The sequence below is a fragment of the Lissotriton vulgaris genome, chromosome 3_1, assembly GCF_964263255.1.
Source record: "Lissotriton vulgaris chromosome 3_1, aLisVul1.2, whole genome shotgun sequence".
Taxonomy (NCBI): Eukaryota; Metazoa; Chordata; class Amphibia; order Caudata; family Salamandridae; genus Lissotriton; species Lissotriton vulgaris.
In genome coordinates, this window is record NC_141689.1 from 239,138,911 (window position 1) to 239,164,377 (window position 25,467).

The following is a 25,467-nucleotide window of genomic DNA, read 5'->3' on the forward strand; positions in this document are numbered from 1 at the left end:
TAAGGTGAGTGTAAGTTGAAATTGCTCATGAGTAAATGCTACTCCTGATGCGGTGGCCACCAGGCTTAGACTGGGACGTGGCTGAGATTCTACTGTTTTTTAAGAGACTACATCTCAAATTTAGTGCAGGTTTCTCCACGTTTAGGGTGTCATTTTTCCATGTGACTTCCTCTACTGATCTGTTTCCGTGTGTGGAGTTGTCAGCCTTCAAGACGAAATATTGCCTCAAGTAAAGCTCTGCGACTCTGCTGTAAGCTCTGTAGCAAACGCTTCTACACACTCTGACTGAGCAGTTTGTATTTTTCTCCCATGCTAGCCACATGTCTGCCAGTGCTCCCTTGCCAAACAACAAATAGCAGTCCTCTGTGCCAGTCAATGGGACCAGACTGGACTATGACCATTTAGTACAATTTACAATGTGTCACTCATTAGAAGGCCTACATGTAGCCTGTTGTTCTTAGTATACTTCTGTTATCAGTTACTTTGTTACTATTGTTACATGTAATTTTGCAGACTACTTTTTTATTTAATTATGTAGAAGTATTATAAAAATGTATTCTGCTGCACAATACCTAGAGATACCTTTCTCAACTCGCACACTTGCCCACCATTTACTCTGCACAATCACCCAGACATTACGCTGTTAGTCAGATAATGCTCACCCGCCACTCACAGTGTTTACTTACTCATATTCCCCTCACCCTCCACCCACACCTCCTACCCTGAACTCAAACCACTCATCCTGCACTTATACTATTGACATACCGCTCACCCTATACTCGCACACATATTACCTTGTATGGGGTAACATCTCTCACCATGTACAATCACACTATTCTCATTCTGCACTGAAAACACATCAATCACCATGCATTCATGCACCACTCACCCTGTACAGAAAGCACTCACACCATTCTCCCTACACTCATACAATGCTTCCACACCTCTTATTAATCCCATAGGTAAAACCGAATGCATTTACAAAAGCTTGTTAAGTAACGGTATCGCAAAAAGACAGAAAATAGATTGGCTGCAACATCAGGAGACAATTTTGGAAAACATCTTGTTCTGGATTCACAATAGGCAGTTATCAGGCTGTAGAGGTGAGGTTTAGCCAAAGAACAAAACAACATTTTACTGTGCCTAAACAGAATGACCTCTCAATCCGATCAAAATCAAATAAGTAACAAGAGGTAGGAGTGAGAAGCCATCATCATTTTCGTAGCATCAATGTTCGAGCAAACTGCACCCAGACCCTGGTATGCATTAGCCCATCGTATGCTCCCCTTCGGAAGCAGCTAGCATACTACAATATCAAACACTATTTCAAACAACAATACACCACTTCAAACCGTTCAACCACATCATAAACCACAGGATTGTAGACAGAACACCAGAGCACACGATTCACCACACCACACAAAATGCAATACATCGCTTCAGATCACATCACACCACTTCAATCATCACAAAACTCATAATCACTACTCAACACCAATGATACAACCAGACGCCTACCCATTTAATACTAATACACATCAAACAACATCAAACTATATTGCTTTCAAACAAGGTTATAAGCCTTCACACACAAACACCAATAATTCACTGCCACCAGAGATTAGCCTAGAGAGGAGGTGATGGGGAGATAGACATTTGAGGACATACTATTAATAATCTAAGAAGAGAACAAGGATTGGTAAAATGAACAAAGCAGAAAAACAAAGTATAGATCATATCCTGTCACAGTTCCAATCTTCCAGCTTCGACTGCAGCAAACACACTAACATTCTATTACATCATTCAGTCTCAGTATTAGACTCTCAGTATAACAGACACCAGTACAGACATACAGGAAATGGGAATGCAGGATCCTACAAGCATTCTTTTAGATTCTCTTTTGTGAACTCATTTGTTGCATTCTTTGCTTCTATAATAAGCTTTTTAAAAGAAGATGTTTGCGGCCGCTCCAAGGGTCTAAAGGAATCAATATTTACCTGTCTGGCTCTCCTTCCCCTTGAGGCAAAGGTGGAATTAAAAGTATTTCTTTTGTAAAGCCCCTACATGCACTCTTCATTAGTTCAAGACTGATCGAGTAGTACCATAACCCCTTATGGTCAATAGTTTTAAAGTCTAAGGCATTAGTCTCCCATCCACACTGTCTGCTCTATGCTGGCAGGGGGTGAATTACTAGCCCATTCGCTCATCTGATTTTCACCTAGATGCTTTTATTACTATGAGATTTTCACATATAATTTCTGCAGACAAGAGCCACATACTTTACTATATTCCCACTTAAAGTATCTACCAAATGTCATCGATTACCACACTGATGCAAGGGGCTCTTTATACCATACATACTTACTGAGGCAGGTTCCCACAGACCCTTTTCAAGAGTTCAATCAGTGCCTGCCGCCAGAGATATCTCTATGGTGCCATAAATATTGATTTCTTTCTATGGCAACATCTGCAGTCCTGTTTACCTTTCATACGCTTTAATTGCATATCTTGGGTCTTAAGGGTTCTCAGCAGTGCCCCCACCACTGTTCTTAGGGGGGTGTATAGAGCCTGGTTACTTTCAAACATTTTCCCAGGTGACACAAGGTTTAGTCTGTGTTGTGACTGAGGGCTGCATTGAAGCCAGCAGGCTGGTTATAAGGGTCTTGGGGGAGTGGATGGTGGGGGCATTGGGGGAAAGGTGGATGTTTGGGAAGTGAAGCATATACATCGAGTGGCTAAAGTGCACAATGTCAAGCCAGGACACTTGGGATTAATCCCTGCTTCTCCACTTCTTCAACAAACTGTGTGATCATCAGGCAATTGTTTTATTTCACTTTCCCTCCTTTTTCTTTATTATCACATATAAGAGGACCTTGAAATACATGACTCAAGGGTGTGCACTGTACAAAACCTTCTTCTCCGTTTGATTTAACAACTATATTGTTGTTCAAGCATAATAGGAACCCACGACACCCAAACAGTGCTCATAATAACTGACTTGAGTCTTAGTTCACTTTGGCCTTGTTGTCAGGATGGGGTGGGGAATAAATAATGTTTCTAAATTCAGGTTTCAAAAGTATCAATTTAAACAAAAACATTCTCAATGCACTGATATAATCTGAAGTATTATCGTAAATGGTTCTACATGTTCCTAAAATACATTTTTTGAACTCTGAAGAGACTTTATTATACTTTTTCAAATTTCCTGCAAGAGGGCTTCAAAAAGGACAGTGTTATTAAAGTTAAGGGGTGCAGTACAACCTAGTGGCTTCCTTTCTTTCACTTCAATTAACCTTTAAACACATGCTTGCTGTTTATTTATTTATGTTAGTTCTGAGTGAAGTAAGCAGTAGCCCAGTGCTGCTGTTAACCAGGGGGCAGGCTGTAGAGGTCAGGAGGGCCGCATGAACATGTGTGTGATGCCCTTCAGAAACCTATTTACAATGGGGGACTTGAATAAGGAAGGCTGATCGGGTAGCCGTAAGAAGGCGGAAAGAGCAGAAAGGTATCCCTTAAGAGTGCCCAGAGCAGAGCCCTGCTGGGCAAGGGAAAGAAGGAAGAGTAGAACTTCAGAAAGGGGTGCAGAGAGTGGGTCCACAGCCTTTGCTGTGCACCATGCCACAAATCTGTTCCACCCGCAGAGGTATACCGACTTTGTGGAGGGGCGCCTGGCTGCCAGAATGATATCACAGAATCGGGAGGCAAGTCAAATGGCCTCAACTGCCGCCGCTTAATCTCCAAGCTTATAGGTGGAGACTGGACAGGTTCGGGTGCAGGACCGTTCCCTGCTGCTGCGACAGAAGGTCCTCCCGAAGAGGCAGACGAATCGGGGGATCGACTGACATGCTGAGTAGCTCGGGATACCAGTATCTTCATGCCCAGTCCGGAGCCACAAGGATAACCTGGGCCCGGTCGCGCCTGATCTTCTTCAGCACTCTGGGCAGAAGTGGTATAGGCAGAAAGGCATACAATAGACCGCAACTCCACTCGCGACGAAAAGCGACTCCGAGCGAGTGCCGCCTTGGAAATTCCTTTGTGTAAACAAAAAAAGGTGCCAATACTGCCGAATGAGTACGCCTATTTTCTATATTCAACAATATTAAACTGTTGATATATACCAAGGACAAACAAATGTCAGATTAAATCAGTTTTTTATTTTTTATTTTTTTGAAAAGTATATTTTGTTATTTTATGATAAAGTTGTGAATATTCAATTACAAACAGGGAGAGGAACTGGAATAAATTCTTTTATAAGTAGAATAGAAGAACACACAAAAGATGTGGGTGTGGCAAGTGAATGGTATCAAAACATCAAAGCTCAGAACATACAGACTCATCACTCATCTAATCCTCAGTGCACACAACATTCAACCAACAATCATACTGAAAACCTTACATACTGTGTCAGACTCGCAAGTGAGATGAAAACTTGAAAAAGGAAAGAAAGAAAGGAAGGACAAGAGCCTTTTTTAATACCCTCACCTAGAGTCAGGGAATCTATTATTGATTTTAGGGGTGGGGTATTAATGAAGCTAGTTTAACGAATTTTGACAATATATTTCAATCAAAAATACAGGCCATCAACAATTTTTTACAATCAACCGAAAGTTACGAGTAATCTACTCGTGTGATTGGCCTGGAGAACAAGAAAGGGTCTACGCGTTTCGATGCCCCTTAATGCCGGGGAATCTCCTCAGGACCTTGAAGGATTGGATCCTTATCCTCTTCAAAGTGAGAACGGGGGTGTTTAAATCCAACGTCCCGTATATCCTAGATGGCGGAGTCTTACTCTATGCAGCACCAGCAGGCTTAAAACCTGGTCTGAGTCTCGTGATCTTGACCAAGGGCACTCGTTTTATATCGGCTGTAACATCGTTCCCGGAATCTAAGTCTAACCGGGTCTCCTCTCCTCTACGCGGCGTCTTCCTGATCAGCCGTCGGATCAGCCTTGGAAATTCCAACGCGCAGAACTGATGACATTGCGCGTTCTCTTCTGTGGCGAATAGATCTAACCAAGGCTCTCCTCATTGCTGAAAAAGGCCTTGCACCACGTCCGAGTTCAGACGCCATTCGTGATCCATCATGCACCGACGGCTGAGTTTGTCCGCCCTGGCATTCAGAGAGCCTGCCAGGTGTTGAACCACCAGGGTCACGCCCTGACGTTCCAGCCACTGCCAGAGGCGCAGCGCCTCCTGGCATAGGGTCCACGACCCCACCCCGCCCTGTTTGTTGCAGTACCACATGGCGGTGATGTTGTCCGTGAACACCTGCACTACACTCCCCCGGACAGAGGGGAGGAATGCCTTCGGTGCTAGACGAATCGGCCGCAGCTCCAAAAGGTTGATATGGAGCTGGGACTCCGCCGGAGACCAGAGGCCTCTGATCTCCGCCTCTCCCATGTGGCCACCCCAGCCCTGGAGGGACACGTCCGTCACAACCACGTGCTCCGGGTGGGGTAGGGAGAGGGATCTGCCACTGACAGTCGGTCCGTGAGCCACCACTGCAGTTGTTTCGCAGTGCCCTCCGAGATCAAGACATGATCGGACAGGTTGCCCTGATGCTGGGCCCACTGAAACTTCAGGTCCCACTGCAGAGCCCGCATGCGCCACCGGGCGTGATGCACCAGAAGGATGCAGGAGGCCATCAGCCCCAGAAGCCGCAGCGTCAACCTGACCGAGACCCGGGATAAAGGCTGAAAGATGGGAATCAGAGCCTGTATATCCCGAACCCGCTGTTCGGGTGGGTAAACCCGAAACTGCGCCGAGTCGAGACCCGCTCCGATGAAGAGGAGCTTCTGAGAGGGACACAGGTGCGACTTCCGCACATTGATGGAGAACCCCAGCAAATGCAGGAGGTCGGCCGCAGTCTGGAGGTGGCCGACGACTGTCTGGGGCGAGCCCGCCTTCAACAACAAGTCGTCTAGGTAGGGGAGGACTGACACCCCTAACCTGCGGAGATGAGCTGTTACCTTCGCTATCACCTTCGTGAACACCCATTGGGCGCTGATAAGGCCGAAGGGGAGCACGGTAAACTGAAAGTGCTCTTGGCCTACGGTGAACCGGAGGGAACGCCGGTGGGCCGGCAGGACGGGGATGTGGAAATAAGTGTCCTGCAGGTCCAACGCTACCAGCCAGTCTTCTGGGTCCAGGGCAGCTAGGACCTGAGCCAATGTCAGCATCTTGAACTTCTCCTTCCGGAGGAAGCCGTTGACGTTCCGCAGGTCCAAGATAGGGCGCAGGCCCCCTTTGCCCTTCTTGGGAACCAGAAAGTAGTGGGAGTAACATCCACACCCTACTTCTGGCCCAGGAACGTGCTCGATGGCCCCCTTGGCCTAGAGGGCCGTGACTTCCTCTTGCAGAAGTTGCAAGTGATCCCCCGACACTCGGTGGCATTGCGGTGGCATGGATGGAGGGGTCGTCTCGAAGGGGACGGAGTAGCCCCTTCGGACGATCTGCAGCACCCATCTGTCCAATGTGATAGTGCGCCAGTGGGAGAGGTGATGGCGAACCCTGCCCCCCACAGGCGTCACATGGGCCTGAAAACTCGGACTAGGAAGGTTTTGAGGCGGGTGCTGTGGAGGGAGGTGTGACTGGCCTCGCCGTTGTCGCCGACCGCCGCCACGGCAGTTTCCACGGTCGCCACCACGCTGTTGAACATTCTGTGGCGCGTGGCTGACAGCATGTGTGGGGGCGCCCCTTCCGTGGCCACGAAAGGAGCAAAAGGCACCCGATTGCTGGCGTGGGGCCGAGAGGCCCAAGGATTTGGCCGTAGCCCTGGAGTCCTTAAAACGTTCCAGCGCATGGTCTGCCTTGTCGTCGAAGAGGCGACGGCCATCGAACTGTATGTCCAGGAGTGTGGTCTGGACATCAGCCGAGAAGTTGGCGGACCTCAACCAGGCGTGGCGTCGAACCGCCACCGTCGTTGCCATTGCCCTGCCCAGTGAGTCCGTGGTATCCAGCCCACACTGGATGGAATATTGGGCTGCATCTCGGCCCTCCGCAAGGGTTTGGGCGAATTTAGCCCGGACCTCCTCCGGACATTGTGGCAGCACGTCCGCAACCGCGTCCCACAGAGTGAGGGTGTAGCGGCCCAAGAGACAGGCAGTATTGACTGACCGCAGCCCTAAACTTAGGGATGAGAACACCTTCTTCCCGAACTCTTCATATAGGGAAGCTCACGGTTTAAGGCCTTGGCCGCCCTCGTCAACACTACACTATATGTAGACCCCTCCTTCGAAGCCACGGTCGGAGGGGAGGCAAATCCAGTGTCTGGCGGAGTGTCAATACCACTGGCCTCCCCAAGCTCATATGTCCGGTCCTGTTGAGACTGGCACTCCAGTGCCAGAGGGTTCTCAGACCCCTCCCAATCTCCCTCGTTACTTGTGTCCTGTAAAACAGGATTAGTAGAGAGGGCATCCTCATGGAGATAAAAATCTCCAAAGGCCGACGGAATCGGCGCCCATCGGCGCCAGAGTCGGACCGCAGGAAACATTGGGGACGGCGTCCACAGTGGGCGCAGGGGGCGAGACACATGGGGCCGGCGCCGGTGAGGTCGTGAGGTCGACCGGCGACGACCCGGATCCGGAAGCGGATCCGGTGAGGTCCTGCGGCGCCGAGACCGAAGTCGCCGGCGGCGTCGGGCCGAAGCACCCGACCCGCTAGGGCCTCCAGTCGGGACCCTTGGGCCCGGAGGCGCCACGGAACGCGACTGAGGACGGAGGGACCTCATGGCCATGAGGTACCGCTCAAACTCCTCCGGCGTCGCGCCGTGCCCAGGGACCCGAAGGTGTGGGGCAGGCGGCGACGCTTGCGACTCCCGCGGAGCCGGTGTCGCCCGAGCCCCCGGCCGCATCTTGCGAGCGTCGGGTGGGTCGGAGGAACGATGACGTCTCTCCGACCTCTCATGCCTCTTACCTGAGGACTTGGAGCCTGACGACCGGTATCCACTCCCGGAGCTGCGATGACTCCGACCCCGCGACCTGTCCCTCGACCTCCCGTGGGACCGGGACCGGGACCGGGACCTGGAGCGGCGAGGGCCGACTGCCGGAGCTCGAGCCGCTAACGGGACCGGTCCCGCCTAGCCTTCAACGTCAGGGCCCGGCAGTCGGAGCAGGTGCGGTCGTCGTGATCGAGGCCTAAAGACTTCAGGCACCGGCGATGGGGGTCCGTAACCAACATCAGTCGGTCGCACTTCGAGCAGGGTTTGAACCCGGGCATCCCTACCGGCACCGATAGAGTCGAAGACTCGAAGAAAGAAATGATCAAAAAGATCAAAAGTTTTAGTCAAAAAATTACTAGGGGTAGAGCTTCTCCGGATCTGCGCTAGCTGGCGCGGAAAAAAGAAGAACTGACGTCAGCGCGCATGGGCGGCTAAGTACTCCGGCGACGTCATTCCGGCGCTAACGACGCCAACGACGGACGCGGAGCCGCAGACGACGCCTACCGACGCGCAGGGGTATTGCTACGCAAAAATTTCCGGATCCAGTCTGACGCCTGGGGATATTCTAAGGTAAGGAATCTATCACTAACGTGTCTCTTTCAGATATGTAACTAGCTTAGAAAGATAAGGAGGATCTGTGCTGCCAAATCTTTTGAATACATGAGTGAGAGCTTGCACTGCCATGTTTATGACAGAAGCATAACCCGTTAATTGTCAATGAAATGTGAAATTATTTAGCCATGTATAGAGAATAACTATTGAGCCGTTCTACTACCAGTAATTTGTTACAATAGTACAGTTGATATATAACTAGGGAATTGATCATGAACTTTTGCTCGAATGGGAGATGCAGTGTTTTCATGGGAGAAAAGATGTCAAGAATTATGGGCTTGATTATGACTTCATCGGTGCAAACGCCAGCCTGCCACGGCGGTGGGACTGGGTACTCCGCCGAACAGCCAGCTTCTCTGTCTGTCGTATTTCGACATTACTTTGGGGCTGGTGGTTGCACAATGGAGAATGAGGCTGGCGTGAAATGCATGCCACCCAGGGGACTGCATTACAGATCTGGACTGTGCTCCTAGCCAGTCAGTGTGTGTTTTTTAACACATAAATGACTGCCGTGGGCACAGCGCCATCCGACCTGACGGAATTGGTGTGCTTGCAATTTGCACCAGTGTTATGACCCGTAGGCAAATACGCCCTCAGGTCATCATTTGCCAATTACTATCGCCTTCCCGTCGACTCGCAAATGGCAGAGTACACACCAGCAAAATGTCTGCAGTACAGCAAGTTGTGACATGGATGACGATACACATCGCTGCACTGCCACCATTCGCCACTCCCACCTCTCCCGCCGTCGCAGTGGTGTCACCAATGTCAGCGGAGGCAAAGGTCGCATTAAATTCCTCCTACCAGCTTCATAATCCAGGATTCAGACTGCCAGGTAAGTGGGCGGGAAGACTGCCAGAAAGAGACAGCAATCATCCGGACCAGGGTCGTAATTGCAGCAAAATGCATCTTTGCCAAGAATGAGCGCTACGCTTGCGAGGCCCTCCTTGGACTGGCTTATGCTCTAGGATTTTAAGTAAATTTTGATAAGATGGTTCACTACTAAAGACTATTAGGGACCACCCCCCATTGCCATCCCACAGAGACCCATTTCAGTGGGACTAGTCACGCTTTCCTTTTCTCTTCATACAAGATCATGGTCTGCACAGTCAGCTATAGACTTTGTTCCTGGTCTGATTACTGCCACTAATTTGCCACTATCTGCTTCCTATATTTGAGAGGCAGTAAGTGTTTGGATGTGTATCTGAAACAGCGCATATGATTGGGAGAGAGCCTATGTATACGTAACAGGTGTTGAGCATGCAACAATGTGAGTGAGCATGAGGCAGTAGCAGTAAGTTAAGTAGGCGTTATAATATGAATAAACATGTGAGTAACAACAAGTTTGTGTCTTTGACTAAATGTGGTACTGTGGAAGTGTGAGGTCTTCCAGCATCATGCGGGATGCATAAACATGGATATTGAAATAGAAAGTTCAATATGGAGAAAGTACAAGGCGATGTGGTGAACTCTCACAAAATCAACCAAATAACTTTTCTTCCATCCCATTAGATTTTGGCAATCGTGACTAGTTCAACATTCTTACTAATCATCTGTTAATAAAACATCATGATCAGTAATATTTGAATCAGGTTACGTTTTGGTAAAGTTGCTAGCTCAATGTACTGTGAAATAAACACTATGAAGGTCATTTTTCCATGATTCACAGAGATGGGCAGCAACTAACGTTCCATGTAGAAACATCTATTAATATTGGCATATTACAATATTACTAGCCTCTAACATGGAATTTTTGTAAAATATCCCTTGGGAACTCAAGTGTAAATTGATTTTATTTAGGTCTTTAGCACTGTAAGAGAGAACATGTTAATATTTGGTACTTACACTACAAAAATCATGTGGATGTTTCAATATATTCTGATGCCTCAATAGGCTGTACACTGTAGGAAATAATTCACAAGTCATCATCTATACCTCTTCGATAGATCCTATGTGTCTTATCTTATTGATTGCAAATTCAAAAACTTTACATGATGAACAAAGGGGATAATATATAATAACTTTTTATACAACAGACAATAACGACTTACAGGCAAAGGAAACAGCTTCCCATTCACTTTTACGCAAAGCCCACTTGGATAGTTATCCTCCTGAGGACAGCTAGTTTCTGCTAGACACAATCTGCAGAAAAAAAATAGTTTTTATTCCCAAATGGTATTCTAAATATGCGTAACAGAGTGGTTTGTATCACACAAAAAATACAAATGTAAATAAAAAACCTAAAGACACCTTAGCTGAACTTGAACGGTGTAATCCCTTCTTACGCCAGGAATAAAATCCCTATTGGAGAAAAAAAATACATTTTAGAAGCAGCAGTAAAACACAAAAATACTGTTTTGATACCATTAATTAAGAAACATTAATTCTTAAAAACTCTTTATAAAACATTATATTTTGCATTTACGTTTTTTTTTACAAGAGACATTCAATGTACAGAAACTGCAGAGCTAGGAGAAATTGGAATTCAGTTGTATCTGAAGAAAGGAAGACTTGAACATTCTAAGAACATAACTTGAAAACTTGATGTCTAATAGAGTCACTGTCACCATAGGCCAGTATTGCTATTGACAGCTTATTATTGCAATCAATTGCTTTTGTGAGGTTATCAGGGATAGTAAGGAGTGATAATACCATTTCTTGTTGGAAGATAGCTTTTCCATGGACAAACTGTTTTGAGATGGCAGATTTATGTTTTGTTTGTGTTGCTTTGCGTCATATGGGAAAAGCATTATTTTGATAGCGGTTCATGCTTTTGGAGACTTCTAGATTGACCTTACTAAGCAATGCTAAAAAATAACACCGGAAGAGTGGTAACAGCTGAAACCTCTATCAAAGTGTTGATTGTAATTCACAATGATATGGCAGCTATTGAAAGTATATGACATAAGATGACCAAGTCCCAGAATAGGTTAGCAAACATGTGTAGTACATACAGCAAATAGTGACATACTTCCCACATTTGATAGCCGTCACAACCAGAATCTTAGCAACAATACAGGCAGAAAGTGTTCTCTTACCTCGAAATGCATATTTCTCTCACTTGTTGAGGTGTCAATGCAAAAATAAAATATTTCTCTTGAAACCTCTGAATATTACTTTGCACTAGAAAGAAAATATATAAAGCACATTCACAATCTCATTTTCTGAAATAAAAAAATTAAAGGAAATTATGCAAACATGCTAATTGTTGCACTCAAACTTTTCAATCACATAACATAGATATTTGTAATCTCCCACTAAAATTAATACCTTCATGTTTCCGCGTCTTATGAATTGACTAGAGAATTTAACATACAACAGCATTCCTATAGCAATTAGGTCAATGCCCATTAGAAATACATGTTTATAACCACACATCTCAATGTTTTCCTATATTCTTTAGCATGTTCTCAAACATCAGAGTCTTCATTTTGTTTTTAAATGGTCTCTGAACATGATTTTACTAAAAACAGTACCTACTAGAGGGCCGATGAGGTTAACCATACTTCATCAATTGAGATGGTAGAAAAAAGGAAAATGTTGTATACATGTTACATTTTATTCTCTGGCATGTATATCTTCCAAAGAAGAACATACTAGTTTCAGCAGGCCACATTCCCCACGTTGTTTCATTTGAGAAAAATATGACTTTAAAGAAATCCTCAGATTGTAAGCTTTATTATTTTTTACCAATATAAATAATGTTATACAATGATATACATATTAAGCTAAAAGCCTCAACAGCATCATTGTGCTATTAATTTGATGCCCCTACTGTGCTGCAGCATCTAAATAATGAATGCCGCCTGGATTAGAGCGAAAGATGCTACAATATTGGAAAAGAAAGGAAGTTAGCAATGTTGGAATTCAGAACCACCCTGTAAAGCAGACCTGCACAAGACTAACTGTCATCTCTATCCTTATGGAAAAAGAGAAAAACGTATCTCAGATGCCACTCATCTTAAAGGCAGAATTTATAGCAACATAAAAACAGGAATTAAAAAACAAATCAGGGTTGCGGGAGGATTAGCCAGAACAACATTTTGCATTAACATATGAAAGGGCATTGCAATAAGAAAACATAAAGGAAGAAAGTTTGAAGAAATTGCATATTGTCAGTCAACAAAAAATCTAAATCATAATCAAGAGGAGTAGATAAGGAACAATTGTATGTAATATTTGAGGATGAAGACAAATTCAGAAGACACAGGAAAATGTCTCTTCTTGTCCTACTGGAATCTGGTCCTCTCAAAAAACTAAGAATCTCTATTATAGTGCAACATTTATAGGCCAGATTGATAAGGCAAGGGAGGCAAAGAGATGCAGAAACTTGCAGTGGCAGATTTTTTTTCAAAGTTCCTAAACTGTGGAGAAAAAAACCGCCCTATGAGGAGATGGGTACTAGATTTCGTTCAGAATTACAGGAGGGTTTTCGCAATTCTAGTGGCGATGGGGATGGTGTGAAAAAGCATTCAAAATAATCTTCAAACATTAAAGCGGTGCCATATAGAAAGAAGGGGTGAGCATCAAAATTGCTCTACCCATGCAAGTGCAACGAGAAATAATTGCTATGGAAACGGTACATCATTTGCATATAGTAACTTCCATACGAAGGGTCTTATTATAGGTACGGTGATCCTCAGGACAGCCGTACTCGTGGTGGAGGCCCGACTTTCACCACACTGCGGTCATCCTGCTGTATTCTGAGTGTGGCAGTCGGACTAACACTAGACCGCCGACTCCGCTGGGATCAAGGATCCCACTGGGCCAGCGGTCTGAAATCGGCCTGAATATCCTGGTAGTGTTGAGCATACTACAAGGGCCCCCTGACAGATCTGGATCTAGGGGTGCATGCAAGGGTGGGTGGGGGCACATGTTGTGCCCCTCTGTAATTGTACTCCAGTTCAAGAAAGTGTGGCAGACGTTGTCACAGAGGCGGGCTGCATGTTAGGATCTCCTATAAGCCTAACAGCCCAACACCATGAGAGCACCGCCCGCCCGCCATGGATTACGCTCGTAAACCAGCGGGCTGGCGCACTACGGGCTTGGCAGTACTCATGCTGGAGCAGCATAGCCGTGACTCTAATACTCACCAATCACTGAAGAATGGTTCAAGGAAACAGAATTGTGCACTATCTTCTGTCACGTGCTGGCCAAAGTGTAATACAACTCAAATAGTTATTGGGAAATACGTATGTGTGGCTGGGGCATTCAATCATCATGGACCAATCATCAGAAAAATGTTGAGGCTGAGTACCCATCATAAGAGTATGTGGACCTCCAAGTATATCTTGTCACACCTTGGATTATAATATATAATATGGCATCCATCCGAACAAATGCTATTTAAAGGCTGACAGGTAGACAATGGGAGCTCAGAAGGGATACATGCTGGCTTGAGGAGTGGCGCGATGGCGTCGTAAATACATCCGCAATGCCATGGAGACCAGAAAAGGTTTCATGGAGACATTGCAACGCCATGGTGACTGGGGAAGGCCTTGAAGGGGCCACGAGAAACCTGTGTACACCTGCTTATTGTATTACCCTCCTGGGTGCAATTGTCCTACATTCTGCAACCATTCCAGTCTTTTTAGGTCTCGGGCCTAGCGTACACTGAGCAAGCAGTGTCGCTCAGCCAGAGTCCTTTTCCTGGGGTTTTGAAAATGGACCTGGAAATTCCACGCAGCTCGTGCATGTTATTTCCTAGGTCCATTTTCATTGGCCTTTGCGTGTGTGTACTTTTAAAACAAAACACGCAATAGGCCATGGGTGGTCGCGTAGCTCCGCCCATGGCCTATTGGTGTCTGTTACGCGCACCAAAGGCCATTATCGCTGCCGTCACGACCGCGATAATTGAAGACAAATGCCTGCGGTGGCGCGCGCGCACACCACTCGCAGGCTTTTTTTTTTTTTTACAATAGCAACTGCGAAAGCGATTGCTTTCACTGCTGCTTGTCTCATCAGCAACCAAAATCATCCGCGGCATACCCCAAGGATCCTCTCTCAGCCCAACACTCTTTAACATCTACATGAGCCCCCTCGCCACCATCGGAAGAAAACACAACATCAACATCATCTCCTACGCCGACGACAACCAGCTGATACTCTCACTTACCAAGGACCCAGCCATCGCCAAATCAAACTTCCAGGAAGGAATGAAGGAGGTAGCTAACTGAATGAAGCACAGCCGCCTCAAACTCAACTCGAACAAGACTGAGGTCCTCCTCCTTGGACAATCCCCCTCAGCATGGGACAACTCCTGGTGGCCCTCGGCACAGGGCACCGCACCGACACCCACAGACCACGCACCCAACCTGGGTTTCATCTTGGATTCGTCGCTCACAATGACCAAACAAGCCAACGTCGTCTCTTCCTCATGTTTCAACACCCTGCGCATGCTCCAGAAGATCTTCCGATGGATCCCCACCGAAACCAGAAGAACAGTCACCCAGGCCCTCGTCACCAGTCGACTGGACTAAGGGAACGCCCTCTATGCTGGAACAACCACCAAACTCCAGAACCGTCTCCAGCGAATACAAAACGCCTCCGCACGACTCATCCTTAACATCCCCCGCCACAGCCACATCTCAACCCACCTGAGAGATCTCCACTGGCTCCCCGTCAGCAAAAGGATCATGTTCAGACTGCTCACTCACGCACACAAAGCACTCCACAACCTGGGCCCGGAATATCTCAACAGCCAACTCACGTTCTACACCCCCGCCCGCCAGCTCCACCCAGCCAAACTCGCTCTCGCCACCATCCCACGGATCCGCAGAACCACCACCGGAGGAAGATCTTTCTCCTACCTGGCAGGAAAGACCTGGAATTTCCTCCCCACCCACCTACGACTGACCCAGGACCACCTCAGCTTCAGGAGGCACCTCAAGACCTGGCTATTCGAGCAGTAGCAGCACCCTTCACCCCCAGCGCCTTGAGACCCAAACGGGTGAGTAGCGCGCTTTACAAATTTTATGATTGAATGATCATTAGATCACAGCTTTCCAAACTGTGCGTCGCGACACAGTACTGTGTCGCGTCCCATGTGTGAGTGTGTCGCGCGACGATAACGTCTGCGTGGCCGATTAGGCCTCTGGGGAATGCTTTCTAGGACGTTGAGTTTACTTTCGGTTCGAAGTACGCGGTGGAAGGAGCAGCATTAGGCGAGCGAGACCTGAGGAACACAGCCGTGTTCCCTTTCAGAAGCAGTGACCACAGAGCCCCATTCCAGGCACTCGGTAAGTTTGTCCTGTAACTTGTTTTTTCGGTGGGCGCATTGTAATTGCCACAGTTTGTTGGTTTCTGCCCTGTGGTTTGCGCGTGAAATCGGGGTATGTGTTATGAGGGGAAAGGTTCCACATTCTCGATCGATTTGCAATGTTTATTTTCGAGCACTCCTTCATAGCTGCGCTTACCTTGCCGGCTGTCCCGGTGCCACACAGCACTAGCAGGAGCAGATAAAAAAAATTACCGAAAGTCTGGGCCACTGAAATTATGCCGTTTTTTGGCTGCAGAACTTTGTGCATGATTATGGATTTGCCGTATTTACCACATAATCCATCATATCCTGCATAATCTGCAGATTTAACAAAAAAATAGTTTCTAACTCAAATGGATCAAAAAGATACTATGAATGTGATGACATGTTGCTGCGCAGTGGAAAGCCCTTCCCAAAGGTTGACTGGCCACCTTTCTGTTGCTTATCGCTGCATTTGGGTGTTAAACTTGTACTAATGGGGGTGAAACATTTGCTCCGACAGTGTTAACGTGTAAGAATGACAAAAAAATTAAACTATTAAACTATGCCACATTATGGAGCATAATTTGCATTTCCTAGGCACATAATTTAGTCAACATCAAGGATGTTGAAAAACAGAATGCAAATATAGCGTGGATACATTTTGTGGGAAAAAAGGTATAAAGGTTATGTGCGATCAACCCCACACATCCAAAAATGGGGCTTAGCACGATGCGTGAATGGGCGAATGTGGTAGGAGCCCTAATTGTCAAGTGATTAAAAAACGTTCTTATGGCCTGTAGAATCAAAACAAATTAGCTACATTCTTCTTATTGTTGCAGTTAGTTTGTGGCTGTTTATGTGGAAATAATATGGTTTACTATAGCACAAATATATTTGCCATGCTTGTCTGTTGCACACACACTGCCTGTGTTCATCGTTACTGTTTATAGTTGGAGTTTTTTTTGTCACTTCTGCTACCTTAAATTGTACAATGGTGGACAGCCTGCAGAGAAGTTACATGATATATTTTGATGTCGATAAATGTACATTTCAAATGGACTGATGGTAAGTATGTTAACACTTAAGAAGAAAATTAATGAATTATGAATAAAAGATTTTAAAACAACTTTGGAGTGTGCAGTGTCTGTCTGTGTGGGCGGCAGGAGTCATCAAGATTTAGATGGAATATGTGGAGTATATAGGCGGTTACTGCTTTTGGTTAGGGGCACACTCTATTGATAATGTCTTTAGCCGATTTCATGCTTAACAAGTGAGAAGGGGTGATTTGCGGAAAAGGGATGAAAGGAAATAAAAGTCTTCTTTACCACAAAGAGATGTAATTCTCAGTTAGATGCACAGCTATGGTTTACGCCTTATTCTGAGTGCAATGTTACAATTGGGTGCAAAAACTCCTGGGGAAATACAATTTCTGTGTGCCACTAGATCAGCTCTTGAACCGGATTCAAAATTTTGACGCATGCAATACATAATTTGACAATGATCTTTACTGCATTTTTCACACACAGTTCTTCTCTTCATTGCACTCTTTAGCAGACACAATTTCCTCCAGGCAAGGAAAGGAAATTAAAAGCCTAAAATCCCTGTGATGGAGCATAAATTTGCACAAAATCCATAATGTTAAGCAAGTGTAGGGCAGCACTAGAAATTAAACCATTAGTGTTTTTTCAAAGATTTATTGTACTTTGGAGAATAACTAAAACACAAGAGGGCAGCGGCTTATTGCTCCTCCCAGTGCTTCTCTGTAGCTTGAAATAACAGTGTCTGGATCACTTTGGACTGACACAAGTGTAGCTCTATAGCAATCAAATAAATTTAGTTCACTAGGTTGTGAAACCTATGAGTGTTTGGGTGGAAATACCCCCATAGTCCCCTTTCCACACTTCTACACCCCTCACCCACTCCGCTTTCTCCATCATGTCCATATTTTGCAGCTTGCAATCTTCTCCGGAGGACAGAGGGCCGCCCAATAAAACAAGAAAAGCTGTAACCTGCTCTATGCATGGCAAGGGCGTGCAGGAGATCTGGTGAGGCCTCTCCGCTCTTTTACCCGCAGAGTACAGAGAGGGCGTGGCAAGGGGAGCAGGAGATCTCGCGGGATCCCTGCTCCTCTCTTTTACCCACGGAGAACAGACAGGGTTTGGCAAGAAGGTACAAGGTTTTGGATTGCGGTCAAAGTAAGATTACTATTTTTAAAGATCTATGCCACCTCAAACTGTGCGGTGGTCACAGTCACTGCTATACATGCAGATAGTCCAGCTTTATTTTAGCCCCGCTGCTGGCTTTGGGACAGCCCCACTCCCAACACCTAGGCCTGGCACGCTCCTATGTGTATGGCTGAGTCACCCAACTGCGCACCTGACTGTGCCCCCCCCCCCCTCCCGAGAGCCAGTCTGGAGTTCCAAGGCCAGGGGCCCACCGCCAGTGCACAGCGCCGGAGGAGCCCTAGAGAAAAGTGCATAGCTGCCAAGGTTTTAGATTGATTGCCATGTGTGACCTTCTCATCATTTCAATGTAAATGTGAGTGCCATTTCAATGACTATGCGTGACACTTTCTAGTGAGCAAAAATAAAGCAACGAAGATGAGGGTAACACAAATATAAGAAATTACACCCCTTTGAGCAAGGACAAACTCTAAGTTGTCTGCTGCAAAGCTTAAGAATAATTGTTAGACGGCTTTCATTTATCGGACTAGCCAAAATTGCAGCAAATAGATCAAGCGGTCTGGAATGCATGTATAATTATAATCAGCTGAGTGCCTTGCAGATTCCCTCGATTGCCGCTGGCTACACGAGAAGTAAGCATGGCTGCTTTGGAAAGCTGCGAGTGGGAGGCACTCATTTAGTTCACAGGCAGGCTTCAAGCATATTTTCTTTTATAGACAGATGAGATTACGATTTGAAAAGGTCTGTGCCACCTCAAACTGTGCGGTGGGTGTGGCATGTCTGCCCCTGAACAGGATTCATTGTGGCTTGACTGGTGTGATCTGATGTACTGGGTGTGGACTTGTGTCACCTTGTTGCTCACTCCCTCCATTTAATGCCAGTTTATGTGTTGTGGACAGTGGTGGCTGCTGATATTTAAAAGTGGTCGGGCATAAAAGTTTTAAAAGGTGGAAGTTATGTCAAGAGCAAGCCTAATTGACACAAAAAGGGGTTTGTGGAAGGGAGTTCTTCCCCAGAGAATTAAAAAAAAGTTTTGGGCAAATGGTGCATTTTAATTGTTCCAGCGCCACTACTCTCTCGCCAGCCTCCTTTCTCTGCCATTATCCTCCTTTGTATCGTCACATTAGTTACCACTGCAGCTGTGAGCCATGAACCTTAAGCAGTGCTTTAAATGGAAAAAGACACGTGCCTCTACTCACTACATTGCTTGGGGTGGGTCTGGAAGGGGCGTTTATTCGAGGCTGGCATGTGCAATATTAGCATTTGTACTACCCCCACTAATGACATGCTTCAGTTCGATTCTTGTAATCACTGGATAATGATATTCTGCTGCGCCCGACAATGGTGTGGTGCCGGGTCTTACTCTTATACTTGCGTTGAATCTGCTGCCATTCATCATGAATTATTTCCTTTCTGAGGACCCGTCTCTTCTCAGTTATATTGTCATGTTATTAGCCAAAATACTTCCAGCACAGAGGGGTTACGTTGGTTGTATATGTCACACTTTTGGAAGCTTTGTTTACAACCATGGTCCCTGTACTCTTCCACTGGGTCTCTGCTGCTCGCCGAACCTTACACCTTTTAAGAAGAGCATGCTTCTTTTCTGTTAAATATACATTAGGTAAGGGAGTCGCAACTTTAGCTCTGTTTCTAGACCATCTGTATTGGAAATATATGTGTGTTATATTACAAATCATATATATATATATATATATATATTTTTTTTTTTTAAAAGACCTTTATTCACAGAATTTAAGCAATCAGTACATGGTACATAACAGTATATGGTAGATCAAGCAACACAACTTATTCATCAATTGCAATAATGGTGGACACAGCCATTCAGCCGGCATCCCGGGGGCTCGGCGGCGTATAATGCTGCAATCTGCTAGGAGCAACAATGCTCAATCTCTTCTCAATGGCAAAGCGCTGATAACCATGAATGTTGCAATGAAACGAAGTGGCGCGTGCGCCCAAAATCCACAATGAGGTGTGATAGGTCTAGGAACTATTGAACTACCCCAACATACCCGAACCCTCCCCTGTGTGCCAGCTAACATGTACTCAGTGATGTACACCAAACAGTGTGATCGAGATGTTCATACTACGTTGCCTACAGCTATCTCTCTGGGGGTACCAGTACGTGATCTGAGTGACCTAAAGAGGGACACACTGGTGCTTTAGCAAGCCCCCACCTCCCCCCACCGCAGCTCCCCCCACAAGCAACTACATCAAATGTTCTACCTGACCCCCTCGGGAATCCAGAATGTCCGATGTGCCGTCATCATCCGAGTTTACTTCCTCAGTCTGTTGTGCGTGTGCCTGGAAGAGGCCCCATAAGTTCTTGGGTCTACTCCTAGGGGGGAGTAACTCACTGTAGAGCTCCGACTGGGTACAGCAGTAGAGCAAGTCGCCCGCCCACCTCCTCTTGGTAGGGAGAGGCCCCCTCATCCAACACTGGGCCACCACCCTTCTGGCCACTAGTAGTGCCATGTCTACCGGCCGGCGTTGTGCAGTCGGAAGCGGCTTAGAGTATCCCAGCAGCGCCAGCGCTTGTCCGCTAGGCAGGTCCGATCCTAGTACCGAGTTGAGCTCTGAGACGATTTCTGCCCAGAATCTCAGAACTCCAGGGCAGTATCATGCCACGTGGATGAAGTCTGCAATTGGCGCATGGCAACGCTCACATTCTGCAGATTGTCTGAGGCCGTAACGATGCAGCCTCTCCGGTGTGTAGTACACCCGCTGGAGAAACTTAAAGTGCACCAGTCTATGCCTACCATTAAGGGAGAGCTTTCTCGTGTTTGCGCAGCAGTATCTCCACATGTTGTCATCTATCTGCATCTGCAGATCCCTTTGCCATTCCTCTCTGGCTTTGGAGTGCTGGATCTGCTGGTGTGCGATACCTAGTTTATTCATATTGGAAATCAGTTTACGTGACGACGCAGTTTTAATGACATAAGTGAGCTCTGGTCCCTCAGGGGGTTCCTCCATGGTCGGGCCCAGGACATCCTTGAGTGCACTCCGGACCCTATGAAACTGGAAGCGCTGCAAGAGCGTAGGCCCTTCAGGAGAAGGGGGGAGTTGTTCCCAGGTTTTCGCGACCCCTGCAGTAAACAGATCCTCCATTTTCGTGAGACCCAGTGCGCGCAGAGCTTCCGTAACTCCCTTTTCCCTAAGTGGGCACAGCCACAATGCCCAGTCGATCTGCATTTGCGGTGAGTACAAGAAGCTGCTGTCTCGTGCGAGGGTCAAGGCATGCCATGCATGATTAGTAGATTTAAGAGAATCTAATTGGCCAACAGTGCGGTCTTCCGGGAGGCAGACCGTGGCTGGCAGGTGAAGAGGCTCCGCGAACAAACGTTCCAGCGTCACATGAGGTATACGCGGGTCCCCGTGTATCCACGAGTGCAGATGGGCAGCCTGTGCGATACGATAGTATCGTTCCATGTCGGGAGCCCCCAGCCCCCCCTCTCACAAGGAAGCATCAGCGTCGTCCACTTGACTCTAGGTTGTTTACCACGCCACGCCAGCTTGGTGAGCACCTGCGTGAGCTGTTTGAAGAAGGCCTTTGATAAAACCACCGGTATGTTGTTGAAGAGGAAGAGAAACCTGGGCAGCACTATCATTTTCATGAGAGCAATCCTGCCCATCAGGGAGAGCGGCAGTTTACACCATGCATCCACATCCTCCTCCAGCCTAGCAAACGCTACGCCATAATTTTCTCTGATTAAAACTTCAGGGTCTGTGTGTAGCTGTATGCCGAGATATCTAACTGAGTCTGTCGTCCATTTCAGGGGGCACTCCATGTCGAAGGGTCGAGTTACAGGCGTCAGTGGGAAGGCGATAGACTTATCCCAGTTCACTTTCAGCCCTGAGAGAGCGCCAAAGCGCACAACCTCACGCAAAACCGATGAGAGGTTCGCCTCCGGGTCGCGAACATACAGGAGAGTATCATCAGCGTACGTTGAGCGAACCTATTTTGTACGTCGGGAAATTAATGCCTTCCAGGCTGTGGTATTCTCCGATTGCACAAGCCAGGGGCTCCGCCACCAGTGCGTATAGAAGGGGCGAAAGGGGGCATCCCTGTCTAGTACCTCTGCTGATGGCGAACGATTCAGTCACTCTGTCCCCTATCTTGAGTCTCGCCATAGGTTGAAAATACAGAGCCCCCAACATCTGCAGGAAAGGCTCTCCCAGGCCCAACTTCCTGAGGACTCTGATTATGAAGGGCCATTCCACAGAGTCAAAAGCTTTTTCCATATCCAGGAAAACTGTCAGAGCAGTATTTTCCTGGCGCACGTGCTGCATTGTCCCAAGAACTGTGCGTATATTGTAAGTCAAGTTCCTATTGGGAACAAAGCCCGCCTGCTCTGGGGCTACTAGATCCGGTACCAGGAGCGCCAGTCGTGTGGCCAGCACTTTGGCAAAGATTTTTGCGTCGACATTTAGTAGCGAGAGCGGCCTGTAAGAACTGCAGCGCTCCGGGGGCTTCCCAGGCTTCAAGATTGTGACAAGCAGAGCCTCCCTCATCGAGGGGGGCATACTCCCCTCTTCACAGATGTCATCAAAAAGAGTAATCAAGAGGGGAGGAGCCAGGCCGGCGACAGCGATGGCCGCTCAGGCGCCCGGCTCCGTAGACCTCTCCGCCCGCGATGATATCCAGACCGAGATCCTGTGATTGCACCGCAGATTCGGAAAGATTAATGGTTGTGCTCACCGGCCGTGTGCCTCCGGACTCTCTACCTGCTGCACTGCCGGAGATATGCCCCGTCTTTGATCGCGGTCTGAGATGGCGCCGGAGCCGGGGCTTTGTGTGAGGCACTGAGCCGATCGCTGACGCAAAATGGCGGCCACCAGCTGCGAGGCCATATCGATCACCTAGAGCGGGAGATTAACTTGCCTAGCTCCGTCGGCAGCAACTCATCCTCGCTATTGATGCCACTGAAGAGGGCCTAGAACATCGTCTTCTTGACTGTTGTTTGTGACTCGCTCCCGATCCTGCACGGGGCTGGATACGTACCGAGCTGCAGCTCTGGTCAGCAATACCCTGCCTCAGGTCTTCCAGGGTGATTGTGTTCTCGGGTCAGGGAGATACGCTGGAATTGGGGCGTATTGCGACGAGATGGAGCTTGGTGATCTGGTTTTGGCCCTTGGCGCCCTTCGAGGTGCCCTGGATTATGATGCACGGAATCTGGGGGACAAGCTGGACGCCATTATTGCCATCCTCAAGAAGGGGACGCCACTCGTACCTTGGGTGAATGAAACCCTGCCCGATCTCGCATCAGTGGGATGTGCTCCTGACACCCTGTTAACAAGCGAGGCTCAGAGTGACACGACCGCTACAACTCCTGGCCGGCCAACGGAAGGTTCGCACGAGGCGGGGAACAGTGGATTTGTACTGCCGGAGGGGCCGGAAGATCACGCAGCGCCCCTGGATGAGCTGGCACGGCTCAGACAGTGGACTCAGACAGTGATTCTTCCCCACTTGCTAAGGACCCCATGCTCAGGTCTGTCACGTTCCTTGGTGCACGTATTGGGGCGGACTGATCCCCGCAATGACTCCTTTTTAAATGGCCGGCTGTTCTTGCTTCTTGGGGTGCCTGAGCCCTCCGACACGACCTTCTCTGCGGCTGATGAGCGTGAGTGAGCTCGATAGGGTGGGCCAAGGTTAGGGATGGTACCGTTGTACTGGGACTGCCACCTGGCTGACGGCGGAAAAGAGACTCGGAAACGTCCTGTGACTATGTAGCTTTGCGGGCGCAACAACGTATCTTATTCCCCTTTGTGGACTGACTGCATTCGATTTCATATTGTTTACTGTATTGAGGGTTTTGCGCGGGCGGAGTAGGGCCGGGGGCTGGCCTGGAGGTCCCCCTCCACTTTACTGGTATCTATTTCTTTTCCTTTCTTGTAGATTAGTTCTGTTAGTGGGTTTTCAAGGGCGACAGGCACACTGTTAGGGGGGGTAGGCCGTAGCCATCTACAGGAGTGCAGGGTGGGGGGTTGGGGAGATGGGCTTTTGTTAGTTTTGGGATTGAAAAAAACAAGGACCCCCTGGACACTGATAGCAGTGAGATTCCTAGGGCAGGGACAACAATATGTGAATAAACACCCTAGGCAATCAGTAATAGTGGCAAACAAGTAACAACAATTGACAGTAAAAACTCAAGGTGCACAAAAAAGTTATTTTATATTAAAATTGGTCAAGATTTTAATGCAAATAGTTAAAAAAAATACACATATATAACATTTTCATAAACTTACAAAAAGTACAAACTGAACCTAACAATAAAAAGCATACATTTCATAACTAACAATACATTCAAAAATAAGACTCATTTAATGAATAAAAATCACACTGTGGCGAGTGTATTTCGACGCGCGTTTCGGCGTGAGAACGCCTTCTTCAGGAGCCACCAAAACGTGTTGGTATCTAAAATATACATTAAAAAATATTATCACGACCATATAATATGTATTCCGTTTCATCATTAACAATGCATAACAACCTAAAATACATTTATAAACACAAACATATAAACACCTAGGAGATCACTGTCAAAAGAGAATGAAATATCATGTTGCCAAAACCATCCAATGTGGTTATAGAAAAGAATTATGCCATACTCGTTCATCAACTAATTTCAAAAAATGCATATATACATATAGCTCCAGCAATTTACAATCGTATATTCATTTAAGAGAAGTACGGCTGTATACTAGGCATGAACATGTATCTAAGCATAAACAGTTAACTCCAATATCTACATGTTTATACAAAGATCTTGGCCGTCATTATCCGAATATATCCCATCAACTTTGGACATTCAAACTAACAGGGATTCTTCAAAGTTTCGAGTGGTATATGTTACTCACTGTTATATGGAGTCTCATGGACTGTATATGTTGTCGAGACATTCAAATATATAGGATGATCAGTAGGTGTCTGGTTCATCAGGTAATAAATTTACCTAGAAGGATAAATTATATCGATTGTTCAAAGAACATATCGCTTATGGGTCCAGTGAGCACTCAACATTTTTCCAGAAAAGTTTTTATGGTCGATCTCACATAAGATGTCATTGACATGTGGACTCAATTTAAAAAGTGGAAGGGGACATATGGTGGTATATTGTATCTAATAGTACTCATCAATCATCGAGTTACTTTATGAAGGACTTCAATGACACTTGGTTTTGACATGAGATAGACAAACATGTGATACAAGCTCGATACATGACTCGATAAAATCAAGCACAGGGCCTGATATGCATATAAACCCTTAAAATATTGAGTTTACTCATTTACGCACCTTTCAATTAATTCATAGAAGGCCTACTTGGACGCTATGTTGCTAGTGATTCCGCACAGTAGAATGGTGTAGAACGATTAAAATCTAGGCACCAATAAGACAAAGAGACGGAGAAAAAATGTAAAATATAAAAAACCATATCGCAATATATTGTTGCGATATTTAATACATACAGATGGGTA

The 25,467-nt window shown here is 46.7% G+C and overlaps 1 protein-coding gene across 3 annotated transcripts in view; it reads right to left on the bottom strand.

The window, feature by feature from the left end:
- Nucleotides 1-25,467, bottom strand: part of PIAS2 (protein inhibitor of activated STAT 2) — a 515,220-nt gene that overhangs the window by 338,349 nt on the left and 151,404 nt on the right. For all 3 annotated transcript variants that reach the window (XM_086960351.1, XM_086960352.1, XM_086960354.1), the window contains 3 exons: nucleotides 11,589-11,673; nucleotides 10,801-10,851; nucleotides 10,602-10,692 (listed from right to left, as the gene is read on the bottom strand). In XM_086960351.1, the coding sequence (XP_086816477.1) occupies nucleotides 10,602-10,692; nucleotides 10,801-10,851; nucleotides 11,589-11,673 (227 nt within the window). The remainder of the gene's footprint in view (nucleotides 1-10,601; nucleotides 10,693-10,800; nucleotides 10,852-11,588; nucleotides 11,674-25,467) is intronic.